Here is a 15,105-nt window from a genome sequence, read left to right on the forward strand (position 1 = left end):
AGTGAATAATCTGTTCTCATTTAGTGCTGTCCTCTCCGTTGCCAATCTTACACCATCTAACTTCATGTCCTCTTTCACCACATCAATAAATCTCCTTTTGGTCTCTCACCCTGTGACTCCAACATTATGTCTTGATATAATCATTGTATCTCCTCTGAACATGTCCAAAAATCTCAGTCTGACTTCTCTAAATGCATCTCCAAAATACCTAACACAAGTTATATGTGTCTGAATAAGCTAGTACTTTAATGAAGCTAAATTATTTCAACCAACTGACTGACCAATCAGTAGTTAATGACCCCAAGAAGGGAAAACAATATCAACCTAATATAACATCTTACCGTCACTCATAAGACAGAAAAACACATTGGGCCTCAGAGATTATTATGATCTTTGTAGCTGCAGTAAAATTTGGGAAAGAGATACCAACATCCAGATGGAAGCATCTGGTTTAGTTTATTCAGATGTTTGGTTTAGAAATAATCTGACAGAGACAATATAAAATAGTATAGAGATATTTGTTGGTACCCATAAAAAGACTGATTCTTGAATTATCCGGCAGTCAAGCATCTTAGTATGTTGAACAATGTTGTGCAGGAGTTTTTACAGCAACAGAGACCCTATTTAAAGGTGTTAAATTACAAGTCAAATTTCTTTGAAGTCATATTTGACCTATAAAGCATCTTCATATCAACTACAAAAAGTAACATAATTACATGATTGTGCTATAAAGTGGAACTATGTGCCTGGAAAACATATAATATTGCTCTTTAAGAAGCATAAAACAAAGCAGTTTAACATAAAAGCACAACACAACATAGGAACAAATATTACAAAATTAGTAAAAGCATCATATGAAACTAAATCAAAACTAACTAACTTACCACAAATAATAAGTGAACATTAAAGTGGCAAAATTAAACTATTTCTACTGATAGATGGTGGCAGTTGAGTGATCTGTCGTGTGTTAAAATTAATATCTCCACTTATTGTTAATAGGTTTGATTTGATTTCTATCTGAATTTCATTTCATGAATATTTGCTGCTCTTCAGTTCAGCACCAGCTTTATGTATTGGTGGGAGACATCCATCAGAGATGTTGTGAAGACATGGAGCAAGAGGTGACTTTTATTGAATTTTACTGTACTGGTTGAGATTGAACTAAGTTATTTCGTTTGAAACTTATGCAGCAGCTATTCTTTGGTGGTTTGTTAACCCCTGTGTAAAGACACTGAGGTTTGAGACCATATGCCCCTAATAAACCTGAACACATGACTAGACTCATAGCTGCCTAAATAATAAATGAATAAATTCAAACTAGGTTTGTAAAGACAAGACAAACAACACAGAGAACATAGCTTGAAAAACAGACCACTGCATCAATGGTAATAATGTAGTAATATATTTATTATGTATATTTAGTTTTAATTAATATAAACCCTTTATTATAACTAAAAAGCTGGAGAGATTGGAGTTTATTTGTGTTCACAACACAAGTGATGCATATTTGGATGAGTTACTTGGAAATTACCATTTAGAAAATATCTTAAGGGTTTGTACTTTCCCAGACGTCATGTCGGAGAACAGCGCACAGACATTATTTCCTCCAGAGGTTGAAATTTAATTAATTGATGTATTTCACAGATACAATTTTGAAATCTGTAGTTTTATTTTAGCATTAGCCGTGAGAGAAACATCTCCTCACCATCTACAAATGGCTTGAATTCAAAGTATGTTCCAGCTGAAGAAGTTTATGTTTATAAATAGAAGACAAGAAATATGGAGGATGAGCTGTGGTAAAAGGCTCAAACAAAGGCCGAGGTGGAGTGCGTCATTTGATTTGGCAACAAATCCTGTTTGACAAGATAGAATGCGGAAAACACAAAAAGAAATTTACTGGAAAACTGCAGGAACCATTTCAAGTCAAAACAGTCTTTTAGCACCACATTAAAACACAAAGTAGCTTTTTAAGAAATCACACCAAATGATAATGAAGACATTTAAAAAAAAAGATAGTTACAAAAAATTGTTTTTCTGTCTCCTTTTGAGCATTTTTAGTAAACACATTGAATTTATTTCATACTCCAGCACCACTGATTCTGTCCTCACTTAATCAGAGGGACATTTCAAACTTCTTTTTGTGAGATTAATTGACTCAATAATAAATATCAATATATGCTAACTATGCATGCTAAAATTCAATACAAGGTCACATTTTTGAAAAATATATTTCTTTTAAATGCATGTGGTACATAGCTTTAACCATAGAGGTTCATTCTCAAAAAGTGAACAATTTACTACATATGAAGATGAATAACTTCTGAAAATATTTATTTTTAGCTGTCAGAATACAGAATACACTGACAAACCCCAACAAACCTTTCCGGCTAACGGTTTGATTACTGTCATTGTCTTTGTTGTCATTATTAATAGTATCTTTGAGAAAAACATTCCTCATTTATTGATGTCTTTGCAGTTATCCTCAATGTGCCAAATGGGTAAGTGTTTACAATGGGAAATGAAAGTCAGCGTGTACAAATCTAACTAAGAGGCAGCCCAAGAACAAGGGCATTTAAAAGTTAATGCATAAAATAATAAATTATGTTTTAAGAAACAAACGAATGACAATGATGCATCTGTTAACATGTCATTGCTTAATTACATTTTGCTTTCCACAGACTCTTGTTGCTGCCTGTACTCCTCCTCAAACACTGTGGGAGGGGCAATTATTGACAGTTGTTCATGTTTCAAGTGTCTGCAGTCATTTTTGTTTTAATTTTGGTTTGTGCTCTCAGCTCAACAAACAGTTTGAGAGGATTTAAAAGCTCAGCTTTCTGGGAAAGATGTGTCTTCAGACAAACAAAATATTAATAGTGCTTCTTCTCTGCCAGGCTTCATCATCAGGTATAGTAACCAGTTTTAATGTCACTAATAAAACCATTTATGCATGGAGGAGCATGTGTGTAGCTAATACTAATAATATTGACCAAATATCTTCATCTTTTCCTCACAGTAAAAAATTCATTGACAATTTTTGCCATTATTTCGACTGGAATCAGGGATCTTCCAGATCTGTTTACAATAGTAATTGATGAAATTCAAGTGGATTACTATGACGGCAACGGATTTAGAAAACCAAGCTCAGTTCTCTGGAAGAACATATCAGATTTCTATCAGTCGCCAATATTCTCTAAAGAAGTATTAAACTCTCTGGATGTTGGTTTTACTGAATACTTAATCAGGCTGGGAACCTTAAATCCAGATGAAGGTACTGTGCAGATACTTTGCATAATAAATGTTAAATACTTTAAACAAACTACTATAATTCTTTGCTGTCTGTCTTAGATGTTCATGTTTTACAGTGTATGGTTGGCTGTGGACTGGATGAAACGCCTCCTGAAAATGTCATTTTCAGCAGTGTGGCTACAATGGAGAAGATTTCATGAAACTATACTCCACAAATATGACATGGACTGCTCAACAACCTTTGGCTGAACAATTAAAACCGCTGTGGGACTCTGCCCAGTACAAATTAAACAACATAACACTGTTTTTGACACTGATTTGCCCCCAAATGCTAAAACAGTTTGTGACTCTTAGCGCTCTGCAGAGAGAAGGTATAACATTCATTGTTTAATCAGTTTAATTTTAACATTCAGTTTCTGATTTTCTGAGAGTAAGATTACATTTAGCACTAAGAATACAGTAGATCATACTACTGTTTATTATCTCACTTTATGATGATCTTCAGTAAGACAAAACTACATAGTAGTTTTTAGTAGCAAAACAAAAAGGATAAAAACTTTAACTTTTGCATTTGCTGTTTAGAACTTTTATTTTTACATGAGGAATTGACAAATGCTATGTAAGATTTTGAATAAATTGAGATTAAATCTCTTTTGTCTTTTATACATCAAAATTATTCTTAAACCTACTTTTTGATTTTTGTTTACTGTGGTCATAGGTTGACTGGTGTATATTGTACTTCCACCTATCAAAGGCAGGAGGCAGCAACGTCCATTTATTGCATCTTTGCACCATTTCATTTTCTCTTTTGCCTTCACCCTCTGTCCTCTTCTCTCTGCATTGTCTCCCTCATACAGATCTCACTTCTGTCGCTCTCCTCCAGAAGACCCCTTCCTCTCCTGTCCGCTGTTTTGCCACAGGTTTCTACCCAAACACAGCTGAGATGTTCTGGAGGAGAGATGGAGTGGGGATTCAAGAGAAGCCCAGTGAGATCCTCCCAAACCCCAATAACACTTACCAGATGAGTGTTGACCTCAATGTTTCGTCAATTGAATCTGAAGACTGGAAGAGATATGACTGTGTGTTTAAGCTTGGAAATAAAACCACTAATCAGACTGGAAAAAGGAGCAATCAGTACCAACTGGGGTAAGCTGCTTCTTCTCACAAATTGCACAGATTAAATATCTATTCTACAACTGTTTCATAAAAAGAATGTCTGGTCCTTCTTTCAGATCCAGCATCTCCTCCCCCTTCCCCTTCCTCTTCCCCTTCTCCTTCCTCTTCCTCTGAGTTTCCTCTTGGTTTGGCCATTGGACTTGTTGTCGGATTGATTCTGTTGTGCTTCTGCATAAGTGGACTCTTTCTTTGGAAAAATGCCAACAACGGTACTTGAAGATTTTTCTATACACTGGATAGAGTTTTTCAAATTTACAAAAGAAGTCAGTTAAATACATGTGACTGAAGAATAATTAATAGTAATTATTGATCTTTTTAAATATTTATATTTCATGGTTTTTATTATAGGGTGCCATTTAAAAAGTTACACAATAAAAAAATTAAATATTGCTGTTAGTTTATGTAACCTGTCAGACAAACAATGTGTTTTCATTTCCTCTATGTTATTCGTACGTAATATAAATATCAGTCTTCCAAACTAAACATTTAATTCACAAACTAAATATTTAGCATTCAAATTAAATATTCAGCTTGTAAGCTAAATATTGTATTTAGTTTGCAAACTAAATATTTCCAAACTTAAGGTTTAGATATGGGTAAATATTTAGCTTTATTTAGTTTCTGAACAAAATATTTATGTGCAAATTGAATATTTATTTTGCTGACAAAATTTTTGACATCTGTTAAAATTGCAAATTATTAATTTGATTATAATTAGTTACTAAATAGTGTGTTATTTAACATAAAACAAGGTGTTGTGTTATGAAATAACCAGTTTTTTTCTTCTTATAGCTTCAAAACTTCCTGACACAAGCTCATATCCCACCTATCCAAGTAAGTATTGCAATATAGTTGCTGGCAATATTTCTTGAAGTCCTCTTTTGAGAAGACATGCGTGACGTTTATAGTTTGATTTCTGTGTGACTGGAACTGCATCTTGAATCTCAATCATATTAAAGAAATTTACAAAACAACAAACATTTCACCAGAACTGAGTTATGTTAGATTATGCTTGATGGATGTCTGTGCTTCTTAGATTTCAAATGAAAATATATAGCCTCCTAGAGGTAAAACATTCTTACTTTTTAATATAAGCAAATGTTTTATTGACTTTGGTCTTTTAAATATGAATTTTAAAACAGCTGTATACTAGAATTTAAAATCCTAAACAGGACTGATTTCAAATAATTAAGATGTCTTTTTTCTGTCTTGACAGGAACCATTGAAAATTGTCAGCGTAATTTTGAAATACAATAAGTTTATGATCGAAAACTGCTTGTAAGTGGGATCAAAAGGAAAGACACAGCAAAAACTATTATAAAACCAAACTTACTTGTGACTGATTTCTTAATAGTCACAAGTATGTGAGCAATTAAATTGTCATGTAGGATAATCGGACGTGGCAAGAGTTAGATAAATATATTGTCTTAACTTTTATATAAACTGAAATAAAAGCAATATTTTAATGAGTAAACATGCAACTTTTATCCATTTTGGTGGCAGTTCCAAACTTTAAGTTCTGTTTATAATTATACTGTATATTTTGCACATGATTTTCTTGAAATAAGTTGCTTTGCATGACAATTTGTCAGATCAGTGTATAACCTGAACGATGAACAATGTCCTAATTAATTCACTTCTTCCTGCTTTTTATTTTGCTGTGTCTGTTTAATGAATTATTAAAGAATATGTTTTATTGTAATGGTTTGTTTCTTGTTCTTGAGCTCTTTTACTAGAGCGTGTACATTAAAACTAGTAACTACATTTTAACAATAAATTATTTACCTTGTTTGTTAAAACTTATGTTGAACAGTTTATAGAAATGGAGTGAACAGATGATAGGTGCTTTCTCAACCTAAAAAGGAACTACTTAGTTTTCAACCAAGATTTTGCAAAGCAAGAAGACACAGGAACCCTGGCATTTCTTCCAGCCTGGCCTCCGCCAGCTGTTCAGTTCACTGAGCGTTCTGACTCTCTGCTTCAGAGCTTGACTTTTTATTAGCCTAACAGAAGGAGAGCAGGGGGGACAGGATAGCTACCCTGATAACAAGGAAAAGGGGGAACACAGAAATTAAATCTCAGTTTTACTGTCTGAACTTTCTCAGCATCTCAAAAGTTCTCCTAAAGAGGATTAAGACACCACCTGCAATAACATGTCCGAGGTTAAGAAAGGTTAGTTATGTCTTACATACAGTTTAACAAATTCCTCCTCTGTGGGGTGAGAACACTAAACTTACCTTTAAATGAAAAACTACTAATAATATAAACTATTAATGTAAGAAAGATAAGAAACATATTAATTCTAATAACAGGCAGAAAAACAGCAAAATACAAAGAATACTACAGGTTCTGTTGTTAGCTTCTACTAACTTAAGCAACAAGCAGCTTTGGTAAAACATCGGAAAGAGGAATGCACTGATGTTTGTGAGGGATTTTAAAATGTTAATAAAGCTCCTGTATCAATAGCAGTGAAATACTGAACATGATAGATGGCATAATATGTTATCTATTTTAATATTTAAAACATAATGATCACTCTCACTGTGTTATTGAGATGCCCGTTCCCCACTTTGAACCACATGACATGTTTGCTTCGTGAACCAGAACTGATGCAGAAGAACAATCAACTACAGTCGATTTCATGGGATGGCAAAACATACAGTTCTTTGTTGCTTATTTACTTAAGAATGAAGAAATTAGAGGCAAAAATGGCTAATAATAAAATTTCTGAGTATTTGTAACAAATGATGGACCCAGAATAAAGACCCAGAATTCACGAAGACTCTATTCAGAACCAATGACAACCTACACTTCTGATTCTAGTTGATCACCAAATAAAGAAACGGATATTATGAGTGACGTTTCATGATATGAATTGATACAGATTTTCTAAAATTACCCTTTTGAAAAAACAGATACTTGGACACTAACAGGGAAATACCAATTCAAACCTGTTCTTTTCCTTAAACAGAAACCAAATACTATTTGTTGGCCTATAAGGGAGAGTCAAAACCTGTTCTGGTTCAATTTAACTTTCAAGTGCAAGTGATCTTATCATTGTCATAGCTTCTAATTTTAGCTTTGGGATTCCTGGTTTAGTTATTTTTTGTTTTGCTTCTTTGTTTCTGATTCTTTTGTTTTGTGATTTTGCTCTAAAATCTCTGTTCTCCTTTCTGATCTGGTGTCAAGTGTGGCTACTGGAAGAACAAAATGCAGACAAGATAGCAGTGGATATGTTTTCAGTTTAATAATAATAAAGAAGATATGCAATACAGGTGCACAAAACCAGTCCTGGAGAATTACTGTCCTACTTTCAGATGCATTCCATGTTCAATACATCTGAATCTGAATAAGCCATTTAGAGATTGAACAAAGTATTGTAGTCTATAAATGGGAAACGGAAGACTGGTTGATAGACATAAAATGTCTATCAAAGGCATCTGGTCGTTATGTAGTTACAAATTTTAACTTGTCAGCCACTTTTACTTTATGATAATCTCTGTTTGTCAGACTGGAACTATTAAACTAAAATTGCTGTTCACATGGAGTCCAGGTTTTCCATTATAGGGATGAAACATCATTTCTGTCACAACGGCACTTAATCAAGTCAACATTATCAGCCCCTGGTTGCTTTTCAAGATGTCACAACCCTGAAAAAAACAGATGCAACATTAAAGTGTTAGTTATGTAAAACCATATGGTGAATGCAAGTTCCTTGATTTCTTTCCCACTTTTCATCTAAAATAAAGCATACAGTTGTTCTTTATATACACATTGACAGACCGTGCTTTTCAGGTTTAATGATAACAGAAGCACTGAAGCACAAATGCTCATTATCGCAAAATGGTCAGACTCTAGTTTTATATCTAGTTAAATATTTTAGGTTTTGAACTATAGAGATGTACAACTGTACTCCACATTCTTTAAAAGCAATGGAACAAGTCCATAAGAAACTCTTAGGCAGATGCCAGTTGTGGTTCTTGCAGCAGATTGGTTGAGGCTTCTTCTTTAATTAATAAACAAAAGCTAAAAAGGGCATTTTCAATGTTTTTTAAGCTTTTGAAACACCACAGTTAGAGAATTTGTGAAACCTCAATTTTACTGTGGAAAACAAATGTTCACTAGTTTGATTCTTGTTTGGGTTCTTCTGAATCCAAAATCATGTATTATCTTATGAACTGGATGAATCTTTAGATTTTCATTATCTTCTTCAATAGACTTTTAATGTACTAACTGAAAGTGTTGTTATATGAGTTAAACAAAAAAATAAAATATTAGATTAACAAATTTTAAGTTGGAATTTGGCATTTTTATCATATTTAAAATGAAGGGATATGTGGTGGGCATGAAATGCTAAGACCTATAGAGTCAACATAGATTAGTAAAGTAGCCTGGAGCCATTTATAGTTTATAATGAACTAAATAAAAACATTTTTTAACCTTTATTCATGGGTATCTTGTGAATTTTTCCAATCATTATCCTAAAAGAATAAAACTTCCAGCAGTTTAATGAACTTCCCCGACAGGGTGGATCCACCTTTGAAGTGATGAGGAAAGCTAATAGGGAACTGAAATAATTTTTCTGTGGGTATTATTTTCTGTGACTTTAAAATATGCTTTAGTTTGTTCTGTATTGCATCTTGTTAAAGGTAATTTGATTCCATTGAAATTGGAATAAATCAGATGTGAAGGAAACTTATGAAATGCTGCTGGCTTTATTTAACAAAGTGAAAGAACTGATCAGAAGTAGGAAAAACAGGTTTTACTGCATTATGTTTGCTAGCACCATGTTTTTATATAAGACACATCAGTCTTGTGTTGTCTTTGTTACTTTTGTATTTTTAGCAAAAATAATCTACATCGGATGGTTTTAAAAAGACACTTTTATGTAGATGAAGGTCACCTGTCTTTGTTGAAACATGAATGTTTTTATCTTGTGTAAAATATCAAAAGATGCAATAGAAACTTCTACCTCATAAGCCAAGAAATAATCTTTTTTATTATTATAATTGCGTATTTTTTATGGATTTGTGACTCTGCAAACATGTTAAGTAAATTTATTCAAATGTTTCAATTCCCAAAGGGGAAATTTTTCCAGTTGATTGTGAGGAACTTTCAGTGAATTGGAACAAAATCAAAACAGAAAAGATTTGAATCGACAACATTAAATAATACAGATTCTATCTGTTCAATGCTGCCCTCTGGTGTCCTGCAGAAGGAAGTATAAATAACACTTGGAAACTGCTAACAGAAGCAGAACTGATTCTGCCTTTGTTAGCAGAAACGGTGCTGCTAACAGAACCAGTTCTTATGGGTTTCTAGGTTTTTATGCAAACTGAGAGCCAAATTACACAAATTAAACCAAGTATCCATCCAAATAAATGCCTTAAAAACATTTAGATTCTTCCTCTTACGCTGGTGTTACTCTGATGTTAGTCTTACATTTCATAATGCAAAATACATTTTAGCTGTTCATATCACTCAGCTATGTAACTAGCCAATATTATAACTTTTTGTACTGCTTTGAATTCTCTGATCATTAAAATTGATAACAGGATAAATAAATAGATGGTTACTCACACTTATTTAGGGTTCTACTGCAGGTTTCTTCCTTTCATACAGGAGGAGTGATTGCTGTAAAGTTTGTAACTTTATGCAATCACCAGTATTTTTCTTTAAGAAATAAAACTTGATCTTGCTATGTGAAATTATAACTGATGTTAACTTCATTGGTTATGTTATAGAGACGACAAAATAGTCAAACTGGTTTGACTATTAAATCTGTAATATTTAATTACATATTTCCAAACTTTAACACAGCTCCATTTAGAGTTATAATCTGAACTCAATCCTCATAAATGTCCATCTTTACAGCAGGTTTGTCTTTAGCTGCAAACACATCAATGTCAGAGCAGACAATAAAAATGTAGCATAAAATCACACCTAATTCCCTCTGTTTTGCTGTTGGGATATTGAACATATACAGTTTTACAATGTCTTTAAATTATATACACTTTTACTGAACATTATGCACATATAATAATGTATTCATTGTTTTATTAAAACAGGATAAGAAGGCTTTATGTAAACACATGTAGTTATTTTCCAATTTTCCAAACACAAAAATGATGGTTATGCATTTAAAATAAATATAGCTATACAGACACATAACTCAATCTGCCAGTTTATAAACAAGAGTCCAACAATGCAACAATGGTCAGTTCACAGCATTCACATATACAACAGTCTATTGTATTTCTCCAGCATATTTTGTCAGGAAGCAAATTGGGATTTTAATAGAATACTTGGTCATTTAAAAAACTGACAGTAATAAAAACATTTGTGATTTTATTTTAGATATACTACACTTTGTATTAGCTGAAGAAAAACAAAAGAAGTTATGATGAAATGTTTTTTCTAATCATTTCTACTCATTTTTTTCTACTAGAAATGAGTAGAAAAAACATTTCATACAGCCCAGAGCTGTCTAGTACAGTAACAGGTGTTATTTCACACAATAATACCTGCTTAATGAAAAAGCAATTAGGGTACTTATTAGATTATATTAATACACATATAGTACATATGTTAAATGGACATGTGAAGGCAGAGCAGGATGTTAGATTTCTTGATCTGGATTTCGAAGTCAGTTTCTCAATGGTATGATTTCAGACTCTGAGGAACCAAAAAGAGACTTGCTAATCCTCTGATCTTAGAATTATTTCAGACAATTTGGTGAAACAAAAGATAAATAAATTTCAGCCCTACTTACCAGGGATGACTTGTCTATCTGAAAGTTAAACAGAGATTTGGGTTTCAATTTACAAATATGCAATAAAACATCAAAAGAGAAAATATTTATAATTTTTAAGGTTTCTTAATTTAATGCAAAGATGGTATGAAAACAATCATTTGTTTGCTGCAATCTTCAGATTTCAGTCTATTGAGGTTGAGGATACATCATGATAAATCCAAAATCTTACCATTTTTCTTCTTGAAAGCAGCAAATGCTAAAGCAGCAATTATGATGGAAATCACAACAGAAATGACAGCAATGATGATGATATTTCTCTGAGATGATTCATCTGGTCAAAGAGAAACCACAAGAGCTGATCAGGCGAGGGCATCATTAATTGTTGAAGCTGTAGAATTGAGTCATAAATGTTATGAGAATTGGCATATTTTTGCAATAGATATTTGTTGGGATCTTATTTTCTTAGGAAGAAATAATTGTGTGGAAGCTGGCATCACTTTGTGTTGTAAACAGTTTCTGCCCAAAGTATTTCTGATGCTTTCCATGCAGAATATGTGTAAAATTCTCCTAATTTTCTGCTTTAATCATCACAAACTTACAAATGTATTAAATACTAATATTAAATACTAAAATGTATTAAATACTAACATATGTGATACTGAGATATTTATTCTCACCCCAGTTGGTCTTGATTACTTCTCTATCCAGCTTGATCATGATTTTGTCCTCAGCTCCAGTAAACTGAAACACACAGTCATACCTCGCCCAGTCCATAGATGGGATTGATGAAATATCCAGATCAACACGATACTGGAATGTACTATCCTCATTGTTGAGGATCTCTCCAGCATCCACTCCCTCATGAATCTCCTCTCCATCCTTCCTCCAGAACATCAGGAAACTGTTTGGGTAGAAACCAGTAGCGTGACACCCGACTGGAGAGGAGGGAGTCTTCTGAAGGAGAGAAACTGAGGGGTAATCTGAACATGATGGTGGAAAACAAAAGAGGAAAAGGATGAAGAGAAAGCAAGTGGATGATATAATCAGACTAAGACAATGTTCTGTTGATTTAGTTACATTCATATGACAATGCAGAGCAAGTTTGTTTGAAAAGATGAGGAAATTACTTTTAATAAAATGGCTTCAAAAGCAGAAGAAAATATGGTACAACAGCATAAATATTATTGAAAATGTAGTTTTAAAGATAATTCTTGAAAGAGAGACAGACAGATTCAGTGTTGATGTACTGAAGTACATTCTGAAGAACTGTACCTGTTCTAAAGATAGAGCCGTGTCCAACGACCAAGGAGTGATTAAGAACCTCATAGCATCGATTTATGAGATCTCTGTTAAAGTAGAGATGTTGTGTATTCATATCCCAAATTTGTTTGAGAAAAAGAGCCTCTTTTCTCATTGCAATCCATTTCAGTCCATTTAAATCAAATTCAAGGAAGTCTTCTCCATCATAACCGTACTTCAAAAATCCAGTCAGCTCTTTAGTTTCCATGTTCAGTTCACAACCACCAATCCTCTGAAAAGTATGAACACCTGGAACAAAAATATTTTTTATTATAACGTGGTGGATTTTTAAACTATAATAAATGTAGAAGTAATAAAATATTGAAATAAATATTATTTTGAAGTGGGAAGAACAATATTTGAAGATTTTTAAAAATTACAGAACATTTTGACCACAAAATGAAAAACAAATTGATAAAAAAAACAAGAAACATTACTTTAATAAGTAAATGATTTGTTATTACCTTTTATTTCTAAAAATTAAGAATATTTATGTTATCTCTATGAGATAAACTAATAATTAACAAACATACATTACCTTCAGTTTGATGAAAGTTCTTCATAATCTCAGGAATTATATATCTAAAGAAGGCAGGATTAGTAATAAAGCAACTACTTTTTATAAACTCAAATAGTTTTGGATCATCACTAAATAATTTCTTCATCCAGTCTAATTTTACATCAACTACTTTGTTGTTGCAGTAAGCTGCTTCGATGTCATCTAATTTTCCAACGATGTCAAACACAGCAACGTTTGTGAACCCAGTAGATCCAGTGAAGTAAAACTTCAGGAAGTGTGTCTCTGTATGAAAAAAAGATATTTTATTATTAAAAACATATCATCCTCTTGCTGCAGTCCTTGAGTGAAAAATCTTTGCTAATATGTATATTCACTTCATATTTCTTCAAAGTTCTGGAAGGTATTTAATTTATTGTAAACTTCTCCATTTTGTCTCTTTAATAAATAATTACATGAATTTAGCAGATTAACACATAGGTTAAGGTTAGATTTAGTTTTTTTCTGGACCTGATAAAGAACAAATAATTTTTACAAAAAAAAAAAAAATCACACTAAACCTGTACTTTTTAAAAAAATAATTTATGTATTTAACAGTTTTTTACAATATTGTTTAAAAAATCCAGCCAAAGTGTGAAGACAATGTACTGTCATAAATTCTCAACTAAAAAATGTGCATCAATATACACTGCCTGTCCAAAATAAAAGTCGCCATCTGGATGTAACTAAGCAAATAGGTACAAGAAATGTATTGGATAATTACTCCATAGGCGATTATCTTTCAGCTGACAAGTTATTTAACCCCTGCTGATGCAATGAGTAACTCCTCATTTCTTAAACAACCATGGCAAAAGACATCTTGTGGTCGTGGAAAAGACGTTAGTCTGTCCAAGAAGGGTCAAATCATTGGCATGCACCAAGCAGAGAAAACATCTAAGGAGATTGCAGAAACCACTAGAATTGGGTTAGGAACTGTCCAATGCATCATTAAAAACTGGAAGGATGGTGGGGAACCATCGTTGTCCGGAAAGAAATGTGGTCGGAAAGAAATCCTGAATAATCGTGATCGGCGATTACTTAAACGTTTGGTCAAATTAAATAGAAGAAAAACAACGACAGAATTCAGGAGTATGTTTAATTGTGAACGCGAAAGCATTTCCACACACACAATGCGAAGGGAACTCAAGGAGTTGGGATTGAACAGCTGTGTAGCCATAAGAAAACCTCTAATCAGTAAGGCTAAGTAGAAAAAAAAGCTTAAATTTGCTAGGGAGCATAAAGATTGGACTCTGGAGGAATGGAAGAGGGTCATGTGGTCTGATGAGTCCAGATTTACCCTGTTCCAGAGTGATGGGTAAGAAGAGAGGCGGGTGAAGTGATGCACCCATCATGCCTAGTTCCTACTGTACAAGCCTGTGCAGTTGGTCAGGTCTAGGTTACCCAGAAAATTACTTAGAAGATGACTTAAATGGGAAAATGTGGTGGTTTGGTTACTTTGGGCAGAGTCTTTTTTTTTTGTATGCACTGAAAGCATTTGGTTACTGAGTTTATCTCTGTTTCTATTGTGGATCTGCTCAGCAGAATTGTTTTCAGTGCTCTGTTCATTTGTTTTTGTGTTAAATCAAAATGTAAAGTTTGATTAAAATATTCCAAAAAAGAGTGTATTTTGCAACAGAACAAATGCATTAAAATAAACAAGTATAAAACTTCATATAAAAATAAAAACAGCAAAAAATAATTTATGAACATAAAACGTTCATAATTACCTATCTTAAAGCTAAGATATGAGGATAAGAAGATTTTTGCACAGCTCTTTGTTGGGAGCCACACAAAATGTTCCCTGGTTTTCTGAGAAGAGTCAAACTTCCTTTCACTAGTCTGATAACACACACAAGTCTCATTATAAATTTCAGAACAAGGTGGGAAAACATAGAGGAATATGATCTTTACCATAGTCTAAGAAAGGTGCCAACAACTCAGAGATTTGAAAATGAGAAAAAGAGAGAAAACATGCATATGTAATGTTTTGCCTTTTCTTACCTGCAGATGAACTATGGCTGAACATGAGAAGTATCACCAACCACTTCATCTTGTTTAGAAAGCTAAAGTGAAA

General features: G+C 33.0%; 1 protein-coding gene and 1 pseudogene across 2 annotated transcripts; one reads left to right on the top strand and one right to left on the bottom strand.

Annotated features, from left to right (window-relative positions):
• Positions 1-2,783: 2,783 nt before the first annotated feature.
• Positions 2,784-4,625, top strand: LOC129375899 (major histocompatibility complex class I-related gene protein-like; annotated as a pseudogene).
• Positions 4,626-7,812: 3,187 nt separating this feature from the next.
• Positions 7,813-15,105, bottom strand: LOC129375897 (major histocompatibility complex class I-related gene protein-like). 2 transcript variants are annotated; one of them, XM_055055264.1, is made up of 7 exons: positions 15,033-15,105; positions 13,014-13,277; positions 12,449-12,724; positions 11,854-12,156; positions 11,406-11,507; positions 11,195-11,212; positions 7,813-8,072 (listed from the first exon to the last, which is right to left on the bottom strand). In XM_055055264.1, exons 1-7 carry the CDS (start codon positions 15,079-15,081, stop codon positions 8,065-8,067), a joined length of 1,020 nt encoding a protein of 339 aa, XP_054911239.1. In that variant the 5' UTR covers positions 15,082-15,105; the 3' UTR covers positions 7,813-8,064. The 2 variants fall into 2 exon arrangements, with proteins under 2 accessions (XP_054911239.1, XP_054911238.1); XM_055055263.1 differs by lacking the exon at positions 7,813-8,072 and adding an exon at positions 8,413-11,097.

This window comes from Poeciliopsis prolifica, unplaced genomic scaffold, assembly GCF_027474105.1.
Source record: "Poeciliopsis prolifica strain line A6 unplaced genomic scaffold, Auburn_PproV2 SCAFFOLD041, whole genome shotgun sequence".
NCBI lineage: Eukaryota > Metazoa > Chordata > Actinopteri > Cyprinodontiformes > Poeciliidae > Poeciliopsis > Poeciliopsis prolifica.